The sequence below is a fragment of the Eublepharis macularius genome, chromosome 17 (genome assembly GCF_028583425.1).
Source record: "Eublepharis macularius isolate TG4126 chromosome 17, MPM_Emac_v1.0, whole genome shotgun sequence".
In the NCBI taxonomy this organism is placed as follows: Eukaryota; Metazoa; Chordata; class Lepidosauria; order Squamata; family Eublepharidae; genus Eublepharis; species Eublepharis macularius.
Window position 1 is genome coordinate 20,686,443 of NC_072806.1, and position 15,749 is coordinate 20,702,191.

The following is a 15,749-nucleotide window of genomic DNA, read 5'->3' on the forward strand; positions in this document are numbered from 1 at the left end:
GAACGAATGGGGATGTGTTGGTGGGAGGCAGTTCTAGAACAGAGAGCCAGTGGTATTGTTAGACACCAATGAAGCCTCCAAACCCACAAATGTCCACTGGTTAAACTAGAGGGCTGCCCTTGTACAGGGCCTGCCAGCTCTTTCACTTTAGAGCAGGCGAGTAAGGGGACAAGCGCAGCCTCCTCATTCTGACACGCATGGAGTAGGATATACCCTTGCTCAGAAAATTGGTTTTTTGAGGTACATCCCAACCATGCTCAACACGTGCTAACATGCTCCAGCACAGAACCTGGGAATTTGAAAAGGGAAAAGGGAAGCAATTCTCACCTAAATGAGAGGTCTCTCCTTCCTGCTTGTCTCGTTCCACTGCGCAAGAAAAGATTTTAATTTTTTTAAAAATGACTTATATCGATAATTATCTTCTGCTTTTCTCCCCAATGGGAATCCAAAGTAGATTTCAACATTGTTCTCTCTTCACAAAACCTACCCTAACAGGCAGGTTGGGCTGAGCGAGAGTGACTGGCCCAAAGACATCCAGTGGGCTTCCATGGATTCAAGCCTGGGTCACCCAGACCCTAGCCTGAGGCCTTCTCTATATCCTAGTCTAGATCCTAGTCTGAGGGCTTCTCTTTTCTATACAGGTGTGCACTCATTTATTGTGCTCCCCCCAGTCACACAGCAGCTATGGGAACTACTTTTTTTTAAAAAAGGAAACCACAAACAGGCTCAGAATGGTGCCGTGGGAGTAGGAAGGGCTCCTCCCTCCCTCCCACACAGTTTTCTCATGTGAAAACAGAGCACAAGGGGAAATATTTTGCTGATTTTGCTCTTCCACATGGAGAAGCTGAGCAGAACAACAAAAAAAGTCACTGTCAGTGATGGCATGACATCACTTCCAGAGGGATTCAATGCCTCTCTAGGAATTGCTGGAAACTCAATGGTAAAACCTGCAGGCACATGGCAACCTATGTGTGACCCCCTATGCTAAACCAGTTTTCAGCCACCCTAGAGACGTCTGGATTTCCTGGAAGTGATGTTACGCCATCACTAATGGCCACCCTCCCCATGCCCCACTTGGTCTCATGCTGCTTGCCAGATTGTGCTCTTATCTATCACATTTTTATCCCACCCTTCCTCCAAGGGAGTTCAGAGTCATGTACATGGACACATGAAGCTCCCTTATACCTTGGTCCATCAAGATAAGGACACATGAAGCTCCCTTATACCTTGGTCCATCAAGATAAGTACTCAGACTAGCAGCAGTTCTCCCGGGTATTAGTTCTCTCTCAGGTCTTTCACATCACTTGCTACCAGATCCTGTTACATGGAGATGCCGAGGATTGAACCTGGGACCTTCTGCATGCCAAGCAGATGCTGTACCACTCAGCCAAGGCCCTTCCCCTCCCCTACGTGGTTTTCCCTTCCCCATTTTATTCTCAAAACCACGCTGAGAGGATGTGGCTGGACAAGGTTACCCAAGCATGGCTCAAGGATAGCGTGGGAATTTCCACCTTGGTTTGTCAGATATTAGTCCAGCACACTAACCACTACACCAAACTAACCCTCAAATTTACATTTTAAAGACATGAGATCTATTATTTCCATCTCACACTTTCTGACCCCTAAGACTAAAAGAAACCAGCAGCCCATGAACTTCACTGACCTTTCCTGGATCGCTGAGGCTTCGGAGGGCAGACGGACATTCTCTGCGGAGGCGGAGAGTGCGTGCAATCCTCTGTGGTAAAGAATCAAAAGAGAAAAGAGCCGATCGACACTCCATGGAAGTAAAAAAACCAAACGTCATTTATTTAACGACTAATCTCCAGCTTAATTTCAAATAATTTATTTTAAAACGATAGTATCACGGGCTGCCTTGATTACCCTTAGGTAGAAAAATGGGATAGAAACATTTTAAACAAATATTGAATCAGCAAAACAATGAAAGAAGCCTTAAAAAAAGAGCATCTAGGGGTCGGTTCTTGCATTGCTGCACAATCCAGAGAAAAGGAAAGGCAGATACCATCACCCAAATTGGAATTCACCCACAAAATCTTGGGAATTTTAGTCTGTCCTAGCACCTTTCCCCCTCCTCTCCTCCACAAGAAAACTACAGTCTCCAGGACTTCTTGAGGAGAAGGAATTAATATGGAGCGATCACATTGGTGGGGTAGATATGTCCTTTCAATGTGAATATACATTACCTTAGCAAAGGGATACGCAAAGAACTGGCAGAAGAAGGACAGCACTGAACCTTTCCTGTAGTACCCACACTTCCTTCCCAACAAATTCTTTCCCCAAGCTGCCTCTCCTTCCTCCTGTGTAGGCTTATATCTGGTCTCATAGCCTGGATCCATGGAAAATGGTTAAATCTGGAGTTTGGAAAGCTGAGAAAGAAATCTGGAGTCATCTGGGCAGAGAGCGTGCGCTTGCCTAGCTTCTCCCATGAAGACCAAGAGGAACGAACATACATGGCCGGGTCTTATATTGAATCACACCATTTGTCCATCAAGAACAGTATTGACTATTCAGACTGGCAGTGGCTCTCCAAGGTCATTCCCATCACCTACTGCCTGGTCCTTGAAACTAGAGATGCAGAATTTTCAACCTGGGACCACCTGCATACAAAGCAGAGGCTCTTCCACTGAGCAACTGCCCCTTCCCTAACAAGATCATTATAGTCATAATTCAGCCTCTGGGGATGGCCCCTTTAACAAGACCCATCCCAAAGACTAACATAGATCCTCAAGTCTATCCAGCACAATATTGTCTACTCTGACTGGCAGCAGCTCAGAAGATGAGTCCCACATAAAGAAAAATCCCCACCTTTGCTACCCATGATTCTTTAACTGAAAATGCTAGCTACGGAAGCTAGGACCTTATGCGTGAAACACATGGAATCAGCCATGGACTGCTGACTATACTACTGCGTACTGTCTTTTGCTGTGATTGTGCTTCTAGAGGATAGTTTCTCCATGTCATTTTAATAGGGCACGCCAATTTGCTTATGGCATTGTTTCAGCTCTGTATCGGATTTCTGCTTACACCAAATTCCTATTGTACTGTTTATTGAATGTATTGTTTATTGGCTTACATTGTGTAATCTGCCTTGAATTCTCAGTGAGAAAGGTGGACTATAAATAAATAAATAGATGGTGGGGGAGAGTGCCCTCAAGTCATAGTTGACTTATGGCGACCCCTGGTGGAGCTTTCATGGCGAGAGATGAATAGAGGTGGTTTGTCATTGCTTGCCTCTGCAACTCTGGTCTTCGTCGGAGGTCTCCCATCCAATTACTAACCAAGGCTGACCCTGCTTAGCTTCTGCGATCAGGTGAGATCAGGCTCACCTGGGCTATCCGGGTCAGGACAAATAAATAGGTAAATAAATAAATAACAATCCATTCTGTAAATCTGCCCCTGAATCAGACTCTTGGCCCATCTAGCATTATCTCTTCTGACAGTGGCTCTCCAGGCAAAAATGAGGTATTTCCCAACATACGCTAGCCAGGAACTGAAGTTTGTACCCAAGCAACTACATCCTCTCTGAAGGGCTTTACGGGTCGCACTACAAGTGACGAATGACACTTGCCTGGCAAGCGAACAGACTCATGTGTATTCCTTCCTGTTCACTTGCCATTCCCTTGCGCTCCATTTGATCAAGTGAACGGCAAGTGAACAGGGAGGAATACACGTGAGTCTGTTCACTTGCCAGGCAAGTGTCATTCGTCACTTGTAGTGCGACCCTATGTTACAACGTTCCTAAACTCCTTGTGGTGTGTGGGGGGGTACACCTTCTCAAAAGCAGAAAAAGGAAGGCAGAGAGACAGCGCACCTAGGCTTTCCACCAGCATGTTGGCAGGGATATGACCATCTTGTAAGAGCTGCTTCCTCGCCGCATCGCTGTCCACCTGAACCTCGGAGACCATGTTGCATGGGATGTACCCCGTTCTCCCTGCACATTCTCCTCTGTAAAAACCATCAGCATCCTTGTGGCCATAGACCTGGTGGTAGAGACAGACACAATCATTTTGTTTAAGAGGGCTGAAAGTGGTTTGAGAGTAGCTCTGCTCGTCACAGCACATCCCACGTGCCTTGCGGCCTGATGTCACTGGCAGCTGAACAAATTGAGCGGGCTTTTTTTAAAAAACCTTTTGCAGAAGCAAAGATGGGACGGATGGACGACCGCAGGCAGCGATCTTCAACCTCAGGAAAAAGACTGCTGTATCGTGAAAAGGCCAGCTCAGTGTGCAGTGGGGGGTCTGAAAAAGGAATATTCTGTGCTAAGGATTTTTGGGAAAGAGGCTAAATATAAAACAACCAGTATCATAATGTCCTTGCATATTTGGAACACCATGTACTGTTCTGGGACTTTCCCATCCTGCTGCGGCTTAGCTTTTTAACAGCAAAATGAAAGAATGGAATGTATGGGCAAGGGTTGCCAACTCCGGCCTGGGAAATTCCTGGAGATTTGGGGGCAGTGCCCATACAGGGGGGAATTTGGAGAGAGATTTCATCTAGAAACTATGGCATTCCACCGCGTCTGCTCTCGGAAGCTGCCATTTTTTCTAGGGGAACTTATGTCAGGAGGTTGGAGACCAGCCATAATTCTAGGAGAACTCCAGACCCCACCAGAGATTAGCTACCCCTTTATATAAAATTTGAAAATGGAAGATTCCCAAGCATAGTTTAACCTCCAAAATAATATCCAACAATTCATAACAAAATCTGGGGAGAATTTTGGAAACAGTCTTAACATACTCCTGCCTAAACAGATAAAGAGAGATGGAAACGGAAAAGATAAAGAGTTTCCTTTTAGCTCTGTTCTTGCCTTTAGAATTTGACCCTCCTGGAATGGGAGTTCCTCTTCAGCAGCATCCGGATTAGGAGACATCGAAACAGGGTCGTAATCAAAGAGGGCCACGAACAGCCGCGCTGAGTTCCCGTCATTCATTGTTTCAGAGAGGGGACTCTTCCAAGAGCCTCCTAGCAAGCCAAAGAAATCTGATTAGCCCAAACGTCTACTGTAAGCCCCTATAACTACTGCAAGGTTTGCATAAGTTCCTGAATGTGTGCAAATACAGAATCTTTTTTTTTAAAAAAACCATTATTTACTGATTTTTTTACCTATGATGTCTAACAATAAAGATGGAGAAGTAACAAAGAGGACATGGACAGTGAAGTCAGGTGCAGCTAAATAAAAATTTAAGCGGGGTGGATTTTGGGTTTTACAGCTCTTGTCCCTCCCCATGACTAAAAAAGTTGGATACATTATGCAAACTAGGTATATTTGCCTAATTTACATTAGTGCATGGGGGGGGGGTTGCTCAATTTTTAACACTTTTAGCATGGAATACACACAACCCTGCTTGGGTATCAGATCTACATCTCCTGTAACACCACTCAAAGGTCCAACTCCACATTAGTTCCACTCAATGGTCCAACTCTGGGGCAGGCCCAGGGCCACATGATCAGACATGCCTTGCAAGTTCCACACTGGGAAGTTAATTCCTAGGTGTTTATGGGCCTAATTTGGCTTGGGACCATGACATGTGGGGAAAGAGGGCTTATGTCACCTCCTGTGCCATTTTCCTCAACTGAAATACCCCCAGGGGACCATTATTTACCCCACTGGAGAAACATACATGCAACGCAGCCCGAAAGGGCAAACTGTCATGTCTGAGCCCTGTCCATGCCAATTTTAGTGATCCTTTTGTTCTGAACCAATGTATCCTGCTGTAACTTGATGTCATTTTATCAGTCATAACTATTTCTTTCACAGGCTTTCACAGGTGTTTATCTAATGAATTGTAGCAGCTTCCAGTGTTTCTGACCTTGTATGCTACTCCCTCTCAGACTTTGTTATGTCTTGCTTTCTAGTGAGTCAACTTGATATTGCAAATATGTGAAACGTTCTCAGCACAAGAAAAGCGCCAAAAACTTGTTTATGATGGGGGGGGGGGGGAAGAGCAGACTTGAATGTTCAAAGAGAAGTCTCTCTCACATGATGTCATTCCTATCAATGTATACTCTTGCTGCTTAGATGCTTACCTTGCTTCTGAGTAGTCCTAGGGACACATATATGGAAATGATCTGATTTCTGAATAAAAAACCATTTAACCAAGAACCTGTGTCTTGCTGCAATGGTCCAGGGATCTGTCTGCCATATCCTGTCATCCATTGCCTGACACCACCCAGGCCTTTTGAGGCTTGGAAAATGGTACAGAGGGAAGTAGGGCTGCCAGGTCCCTTTACCCTCCCAGCAGGAGGGGTTGACCTGGCACTCACCTCTTGAATGTCCTTGCACTCTCACAAAGCATGCATTCGCTCCTGGTTCAGTGTGATATCACTTCCGGGAGTGACATCATCAAGCAGGCCTTGGGAGTGCTCCCGTGCTTCACGCTGGGTCTGTTTGGGGCCCAGATCAGCCCAATACAAAGCATGGGAGCGCTCCCAGAGGCTGCATGACGATGTCACTCTAGGGATGTCACTCCTTTCCCACACCTTTCCCCCCTGCTGGCCAGGTGAGTGGTGGCGGGGTTGCAGAAGCTGGGAGTGGGGATTCTCTGCCTCCACCGGGTGACCAGCAACCCTAGGGGGAAGACATAAGCAGCCTCTTCCCACATGCTACAGTCCCAGTCCAAATTGGTCCCTGCACAATTCAGACAGGCTTCCCAACATGGAAGTTGCAAGGAATAGCTAAAAAAGTGGATACGGGAAGGAACTATGGGAAAAGGCAACATTTATAAATGTATAAAGGCTCTTGCAACCCACCACCTTAGGATAAGATTCAATCCAAAGCATGTTGGTCATTTTGCTTGGAAGGAAGTCTAGGGCAGAGAAGACCATTCATCCCAGCACTGCCTGCAAAAACTTTGCATACCTGATCCTCTCAATAACTCCACAAGCTATGGCCCCACACTTCCCATTGCACAGACAAGGCAACTGAGGCTGAAATAAACCCAAGGCACAAACACATCTAAGGCTATTGGCTCCCCTTTTCCAGACGCTCTAATCAACTCACCGGAACAAGCAGTGTGAGGGGCCACTTCGTGCCTTTTCCTCTGAGGCCTTCTGCCTCTTCTGGTAGAGGCCTGCCAGGACATTGAGTTCGGTGACTCCAGATCCCCATTACCTGCCACCTGAAACAGACACCTTGGCAGAATTACTCCCAAGGAAACCCCCTTCTTCACTTTATCTTCTGAAATTCCAGCTCCCTCCCACAGCAGAAACACAAAACGCAAAGCACTACAAAGCAGTATTCCGCTTCCGGAACCTTCTGGAGGAGGACTTCTAGAGAGGGTGGGCAACTGAAGGTTTTTCCAAGAGCAGGGGTGAGGGCTTTATGTCAGCACTGTTCAACTGATGACTGACTGAGGGTGGATTCAGAAAACCACATCAGTGTGACTCAAGGCCACAGGAGGATGTGTCTCAGAATCTGAATGCTATGAAGCTAACTTCTGCTGTCCTTCGGCGGCCCACCAAGCCCACCTCGGTTCATTCTGCCTGGTGGTGACCACAGTCCTCAAGAGCTTAGGCAGTCTTTCTTGGTGCTTCTCCTGAGAGGTCGGAGATTAAACCCAGGATGTTTGGTATGCAAAGCAGGTGCTCAACCACCGAATTGTGGTTCATCCTCTAAGAGAGACCCATTAATCTCACAAAAAAATCTTCTAACTTCTCTCTAGGTTCTTACAGGGCATTTGACCTTACCGGGACACGCCATATTTCAGTTTAGGTGAAAACTGGTAGGCACAGACATGCAGCCCATCTTCTGAATCTCATCTAAATCCTCCCTCAAAATCCCTGCAGCTGCTTTGCCCAAGCAAGGATCTCCTAATTTGCCTTCAAGTGGCAGATCTTCTCAGAATATAGAGACTGACTCCAAGACTTCAAGCAGAAAGAGATGAAGGAGGGCCAGGGCTTTTTTTTCAGCTGGAACGCGGTAGAACGGAGTTCCGGAACCTCTTGAAAATGGTCACATGGCTGGTGGCCCCGTCCCCTGATCTCCAGACAGAGGGGAGCTTAGATTGCCCTTCCTGCTGCTGGAGATCAGGGGGCGGGGCCACCAGCCATGTGACCATTTTCTCCGAGGGCAACCCACTGAGTTCCACCACCTCTTTTCCCAGAAAAAAAGCCCTGAGGAGGGCCCTTTCCTTAGCGGCCTTTTGAAAGGCTTGGAAAGCAGTCTTGTTGTGGAGGGCATTCATGGATTAATGGCGTTTATAGAGAAGGGTTAAATATTATTTTTTAATTGGCATACGTGGCAAACTGCCTGCTTTGTGGTATTTTTAGCTTACTGTGTAGTTGTAGCTGGGTTTTAATTGTGTTTGGAGGGTATCCCACCTTAAACACAAGAGAAGGTGAAATTTGAAATCTGTAAATAAAACCACTCATCAGAATACTTCTAAGAAACTTTCAGTCAAAGATTAAGAAAATGTGAAAGAGAGTTTTAAAAATGGCTTAAATTGATTGAAAGTGAAGATTTAAAAGACCAGCGTTTAGTAGTATTTGGAAGCTGTTTATAAATTGTTGGAAACCAACACTTCATTCGCAAAAATGGTATATATATAATTGTTTTTCTTTATTTTAAAGTTACAGGATATAATTTGTCAAATTTTGTATAACTTTGATTTGTGTAAAAATAATAAAAAACATTTCCCCCTGAAGGCTAATCCGAGAAGCGGAATATTGCATGGGAACTTTCAGCCAGCAGAATCTCATTCCGAGATAGTTCTGGAGCAAAGCGCGAGAAAAGCCACACAGAAAGCATCACGGACACACCACAAAGCCCTGAGGGGGAGGAAAAAAGGACACCCCCTAATTTTGTTAAGCACTGAACACACTAAGCCAAATGCAGGCAAGCCAGGAGCAGGGGAAGAAGCACAGTCGGAACTGCGGCCAGCTGTGACGACAACACCAGCCGGTGAAGGAAGCAGCTCACGGACCCGTGTTTGCATCGACATGCATGACCCCCCCTTCCAGGGGCGCTCAGGCACAGCTCTCCAGAGAGAAGGATTCCGCTCCAAGCTCCGGCTCCGTTCCTCTGAGCCCACCAAAGCTCTCTTCTCCCAGCAGCGGTGCCCAGGAGAGCGGCTTGGCGACCCGATCCACTCCATGCTCTCATCCTCCCAGCTACTACTTCTCTTCAGTTCTCTTTGAGCACTGGACCGGATTGATCCTGACTGGCTGGAGCAGTCGCTCCACCCATCCTCGCAGTCTGTGGGAGACCCGTCGGCCCTCCCATCCGAACTCAGCTGGCTCACTGGGGTGGACGTCATGGTCAAATCCTGGTCGTCTTCAGAGTCATACTCAATGTCAATTTCCAAACTTTCAGGGCTGACGCAGAGGGGTAGGCCTCGGACGGCTTCTTCTCCTACCTCATGGGCCACTCTCCTCCTTGGAGATGTTTGGAAGGTTCTTGGCCTTGCCCAACTATAGAGATCTGACGCCTCCTCCAGTCCGAGGCTGGTGATCACATCCAAATTCTCCTTTAGGCTCTGGGTACGATACAGGCCACCTCCCCCGCTCTGGTGGGAACTGCGCCCATGCTCTCGGACGTCTACCTTTCTCATCCGGTTTGCCTGAGGTTGGCTGTGGGCCTTCTCTTTACATCGACCAGGTCTCTTCCACTGGGAGGTTCTTCCTGTTCCAGGTGACCTCAGTCTCTTCTCTTGGCTCTCCCAATTCCACCGGCCAGATATTTCAGGGCGAACCGGTTCTTCGTTAACATCATCTTCTCCTCTAAGCTTCTGAGGAAGGTCTCTTTCCAGCAAGATCTGCTCTGGAGCAGTTTGGTTTCTCTTTGGCAAACACACCTGCTGGGAACTCACAGGAGGAAGAGGGTTCGTTCTTCTGGTATTGTACGGCAGCGGCCCCTCCGGGACGCGATCCTCAGCCTTCTCTGGAGGGGGTGAAAAGTTCTTCCTCGGCACATGCTCCCAGTCTTCCTCCTCCTCTTCTTCGGTCACTTCAGGGATGCTGAACAGAGCTTTGCTGCATTTCTTTTGCAGCGGCATCTCCAGAATCTGTTCCAGGATTTCCTCGTCGCTATCGGTGTCGCCGGAGTCCAGCTGCTCCAGGCCCAGAGACCAGGCACCGAAAGGAAGAATCAAAGAGAAAAAGAGGAAAGAGATGTTAAAAATGAGGGGGAGTCACCTTCCGTCTCTCCTCTGAATCACACACTAGTATCCGTTGCTGAAATCGTAACTATGAAGCTAGAAGAAAGCAGGCAGTGCGGAAGCAGAATGCGGGGAAAAGGAGATGAGCATGAACATGGTGGGTACAAGAACAGCTTGGAGCGCCAGCTTACATCTGGTAATGCTTGCCCAGTGGCAGGCTGAGCAAAGATAGATCATATGAATATATGAAGTTTTTATTATTGCAACAACCTTCCGAGGTAGGGTATGCTGACAGAGAGTGACTGACTCAAGACCACCCTGGGAATATTTTGGAAGATGGAAGAGTTGCTTTATTAGCATAGCTCCGCCCACCTCATCAGCCCATTGGCAACTCTTAGTTATAAAGGTGCTTCCATGTAGGGCTTCCAAACATCGAGTGGGGACTGGCGTTCTCCTGGAATTACATCTACAGGGATCAGCTCCCATGGAGGAAATTGCTGCTTTGGAGGGTGGATCCTGTGACAGGACATCTTTGCTGAGCTCTCGCCTCAAACTTTGCTCTCCCCACCCTCCAAATCTCCAAGCATTTCCCAAGCTGTAGTTGGCTGTAGTAGGAAAAGAAGAAGACCTCAAACGAGATGGATGGACTCAATAAAAGAAGCCACGTCCTCAGTTTGCAGGATCTGAGCAATGCTAGGACCTTTCGGAGGTCTTTCCTTCATAGGGTCGCCATTGGTCGGTGGGAACTTGCTGGCATATAACACACACACACAGCTGGCAACCTACTTCCATTCTACCCCACCCAAACTTTTAGCCATGGCTGAAAGTGTTGTGACAACTCCCATGTGTACTAATTTCATTTCCGAAAAGGATGGAAGTGAACCGTTCCCTGATAATGAATTGTACTAAATTATTCTGGTGAGCAACAGAAACAGAAAGTCTCCATGGGTGCTTTCCAAGCTGCCCAAGGTCTTGGCTTTATCTTTGCAGCCTGTGTACCTCTCCCACCCCTTATTAGCCCCTCCACAAACATTTTCTCCAGCACCAACCCATTTCTGCTGGGCTTCAAATTGACAGCGATTGTGTATCTCTGGATGCTCATGCCCCACATGTGCTAGATCAAAAACTCCCAAGGGGGTGGGGCACAAACACCAGTGAGAAAATAGTTTCATGGTATTAAATCACCCCCTGCTGCTCTCCAGGTTGCATGCCCAGTATGAACCCCCCACCCACCCTGGCATGACCACTTTTTACTATTTAAATTTCCTTCTTATTTTCTTCTTTTTAAAACCACCTATTGGTTGGAGGAGCAGTACAAAATTGCTGAAAATGGGTTTATTTAGCTAACTAGTGATGGAATGTGAAAGTCCATGGGAGGGTGATTCAAAGATCTCCCGATGTTGTCTCTTTCAAGGCCGCAATGCTTGCCTTGTGACATGGGTGCTTTCCAAGATGCTTAAAAGTCTGGCTGCAGGGAGTGCAGATCAGGCCAACCCCCTTCTCTCATTTTGTGCCAAAAATATCCCAATTTCCACACCAGCCTTTGTGTTATCATAACCACACAATGGGTCCTCTTTATGCAACATTAACAGTCCCTTATGCAAATTCAGAGCATGGTTTTGGCCTTTTCCAGCAGTCAGAAAACCCTTCAAGGTTACATACGCAACACAAAACTTATGCAAATATTCCTGTTTTTACACATACATTCTCACTTTGCAGGCTTAATCCCAAATTTGCCATTTATGTTTTGTTTTTTTTAAAGTCTGTTTTGCAAACAGTTGCTTAATTGGGGCAGGGGGACAAATAAGTGCAGAAAGACAATACAAAGAAACGTTTCTCTCTAAATGCCTGACCCTGGAACATATCAGCCTATGTTCACGTTTATCTCACGAGGACTGGAAATTTGCTTGGAGATGTTGTCTTTCCAACCAGTCATCCAAATCTCCTGGATTCCACGCAACATTCTGCATTCTGTAGACATGTGGCAGAGCACCAGCTCTGTTTAAATCACCCTGGCAGACCCTTCTTTGCACAGTGTTCTCTTGACAATCAGGCTGGATTCGTTAATGTTTGTTTGCTGCGCTGTGGAGGACTACATAAAAAAGCCTGGCTACCACTTTGTCCTGAACTGCAGTACAAATTGTAAGGGGAAGAATCTGAAGGTCTTCCAGGAAGAAAGCACACGATGAGGTTGAAGCACAGGGTAGCTCGTGTCCTTTGAGACGACACTCCATCCACACTTCCTGGAAACTGTCGATGTGATTGCAGCCTGCAGCCCTTCTGCAAAAATTCTGTTTTTGGCAGGGAACTCACCTGGAACTCAATCCAGGTCTTTCTCTGTGCGAGCACTTAGCCAACAAACCCACCTGCAACAACTTGGCCCAACTCTGGAATGTACAGCATGACCTCAACAGGAGCGCACCTGTGCACACACCTGTCCATGGACAGGCTTTCTTCCTCAGACTGCAGCATCCACAACCAGTTCAAACATGTTTAGGACAGGGAGAAGCAAGGTCTAGGTCTAGGTCACGGGTTCAAATCCTGTCACTTCTTATATTTGGAACACAAGATTGGCCGTCTTGTTCCACTGAAAGGGCACCTTACCTGTTTCTTGTGGCAGCAAGGATGGTCATACGTAAGTGACAAGAACATTAAAGATCGTAGTACCGCTGCATAAACCTTTTGGGCAGCGTGTTGAGAATACTGGGCACAATTCCAGCCTCTCCCTCTTGAAAAGGATATTGCAGAGTTGGAAAAGGTGCAGAAAAAGATGCCTAAAGTGCTGCACATTCCAGAAGATGCGCATTCTATAAGAGGAAAGACTCAAGTTCTGGGGTGGCTTTTGTGTTGGGAAAGGGAAGACAATGGGGGGTGGCAGTGGAGAGAGTCTTGATGGGTGCTTATGCCATTATGAATGAGATCTTGGAGAGAATGGAGAGACAGAAGTTTCTCTCTCGATGGTACAACGCAAGAGTTCAGGAGCACCCCAATGAAATCAACCTGTCATTGGTTCAGGAGGCAATTTTTTACACAGTGCACACATTTACTTGCATAATTCATGAACAACAAAGAATTCAATACATTTTTCAGAGGAATGGTCTACCAACAGCTATAAGAGCTAAATGGAACATCCATGTTCAGAGGCAATCTATCTCCGAACACCAATGTGCTAAGAATAAACAGCAGCAGAGGGCAGCAGCCTTCATGCCTTATTTGTGGGCTTCTCAGAGGTATTTTGGCTGGCTATTGTCGGAAACAGAACATTGGACTAGACGGGCCTGATTTGGCAAAGTAATTCTTAATAGACGCTTATCTGACTGTTCCTCAATGATGCTGATGAGAGATACAAACAGCAAATGCTATATTCTCCCTTCTTTTGTAAAAAGTGACCAGGAATTTGAAATCTTCCAGTTTCACAAACATTTCTTCCTCTTCTGGAATAGGCTCAGATTTAACTCTATATAAACCCTGTAAAATCAGACGGTGGCCGCCTTTTGACACAGATAGAAGAACCTCGTGAATAACACACAGACCCCATTTTAATTCCCATTCTTGGGAACCTAATAGAGAGGCTACCATGGGTAAAAACTATATGCCACACAAAGGGTCTCAGACCCTCCCATGGTCAAACTCAAGATTTCAGCCAACAATATATCAAATGGAGTTTCAAAACTATATATAACTGTGCAATGAAACCAAAGTGCTCATATATTGTTTGACCACGGGAGGGTCTGAGAGACCCTCTGTGTGGCATATAGAAGAAGCTGGAGAGGCAGTGGCTTGTGGTGGGTTTATCTGCCATCTTAGCTACCGTCCAGATAGGACAATGGTAGTCAGGCCTCCTAAAATACTTTTAACCCTTAAAAAACAGTTTGGGGGGGGGATAGATAAGGCTGTGCTACTGGAAGATGATGGGTTGACCATTCCCATCCATAATCTATGCCATTTTCTCAGAATGAATCCCTCTCATCTCCCTCACACACAGAGGTTCCTATTGGACTTGGTGTGGAAACTAGAGAGGTACCATTCAGGTGCCTGTCTTGTTTATCACTGGGGCCAAAAACAGCTTGAGAAGGGGGGATTTCTACTAAGAAATGGATGCAGCAAAAAGTGACTCCTTCCCCCCAGACACCTGATCCAAATCAATGCACAAACTGTGGTGGCTTTTTAAGGTTTTAAAAAATACATTGTATGAAACAACTTCCTACTGAATCAGACTCTGGGTCCATCTACCCCTGTATTGTCTCCTCTGACCCACTGCGGCTCTGAGAGTGGAATCACACAAGACGCACAAGCCCGTGTCAGATCCTGCAAGGATTCCTGGGAAATATAGTCTTTAAAAAAACCAGCCGCTTGATGTGATTCTCAGCTGGGGAGCATTGCAACTGGAGGGAGTTTCTCTCTCACATATATTCTCTCGTTCTCTTTCAAAAATCCTCTGGGAACTCAGGATGGGGGTGGGGGGAACAACGTGACGAGAGGCAGGGAAAAAACCGAGGTGTTTTGCGGGTGAGAGAGAAACTCAGTCCCTCCCATTCTTCTTCTCACAGGAGGGTCCTGTTACCCCCTCCCCCATCCAGTCTCCAAGCTCCTGAAGGAAAACTGAGCCAAGTGGATTTTTGAAAGAGAGGATCTCACCAGTTGAGCAGCTATTTTTTGTAAGAAAAGCTCGGTTTTCCTCAAGGAGCTTGGGGGAGGGGGTAAGACTACCCTCCCAGGGAAGCTTGAGGGACCCAACACGAGCTCTTCACGTGTAATTCGTCTTGTGTGTTTCAGCTCTGAGGCAGAAAGAGGGGTGTTCCGCTACAGGTGATATTTTTTTAAACAAGAGATCCTTTCTATGGAAAGCAGGGACTCTGCCACTCAGCCATGGCCCTTTAGGAGATCCAGTCACTGATCTCCCATTTTTTATTTTATTCTATTCATTTCTACCCCACATTTCTCCCCACTGGGGACTCAAAGGAGCTTCTATCACTCTCCTTGCCTCCATTTTATCCTCACAACAACAACTCTGTGAAGTAGGCTCAGCTGAGAGTGTGTGACTGGCCCAATGTCACCCAGTGAATTGCCATGGGGGAGCAGAGATTGCAACCGGGGTCTCCCAGATTCTAGTCTATTGCCCTAACTACTACACCATGCTGTCACATGAAGGTGAGCCATGACTGGCTGCTACAACAAGCGGTCCTACTTTCAGTGCTATTGCTAAGGTAGCAATGCCAAGATGTACCTTCTCTCCATTTTCTCTGCTGCCATGTTCCATTTGATCCCATTTTGACTCTCCCTGCCCGCCTGCCTGCTGGTTCTCTTCTTCTTCTTCCTCTTCCTCCTCCTCCTCCTCTTCCTCCATAATGTCGGAGAGATCAGAACCTCGGCTGTGGTCAGTGAGGAGATTGAGTGGACGATTTCCTGGGTCCAGTCTCTTTTCTCCCTGGTGGAGAAATTGAAAAGCATATTCTCCATCAATGGTAAAAGTAAGCAATGTACCTTTTTGCCTTAAAGCCAAAATGAGCATTTGAAATGTGTTTCAGTTTTGACTTTTAAATGCAAAACCTATAAGATGCAATCTTAAAACAGGAAAGTGTAGACGTTTTTGCATCTCTTGATTTTTTAAAAATTGGCTCTCTAAGCCAAATTTTA

At 46.5% G+C, this 15,749-nt stretch overlaps 1 protein-coding gene across 1 annotated transcript in view; it reads right to left on the reverse strand.

The window, feature by feature from the left end:
- The window catches only part of TSPOAP1 (TSPO associated protein 1), a 63,109-nt gene that overhangs the window by 8,880 nt on the left and 38,480 nt on the right, over positions 1 to 15,749 (reverse strand). The window contains exons 21-26 of the mRNA XM_055001819.1: positions 15,424 to 15,540; positions 8,838 to 10,064; positions 7,019 to 7,136; positions 4,826 to 4,980; positions 3,823 to 3,998; positions 1,075 to 1,104 (exon numbers count right to left, since the gene is read on the reverse strand). Of these exons, the coding sequence (XP_054857794.1) occupies positions 1,075 to 1,104; positions 3,823 to 3,998; positions 4,826 to 4,980; positions 7,019 to 7,136; positions 8,838 to 10,064; positions 15,424 to 15,540 (1,823 nt within the window). The remainder of the gene's footprint in view (positions 1 to 1,074; positions 1,105 to 3,822; positions 3,999 to 4,825; positions 4,981 to 7,018; positions 7,137 to 8,837; positions 10,065 to 15,423; positions 15,541 to 15,749) is intronic.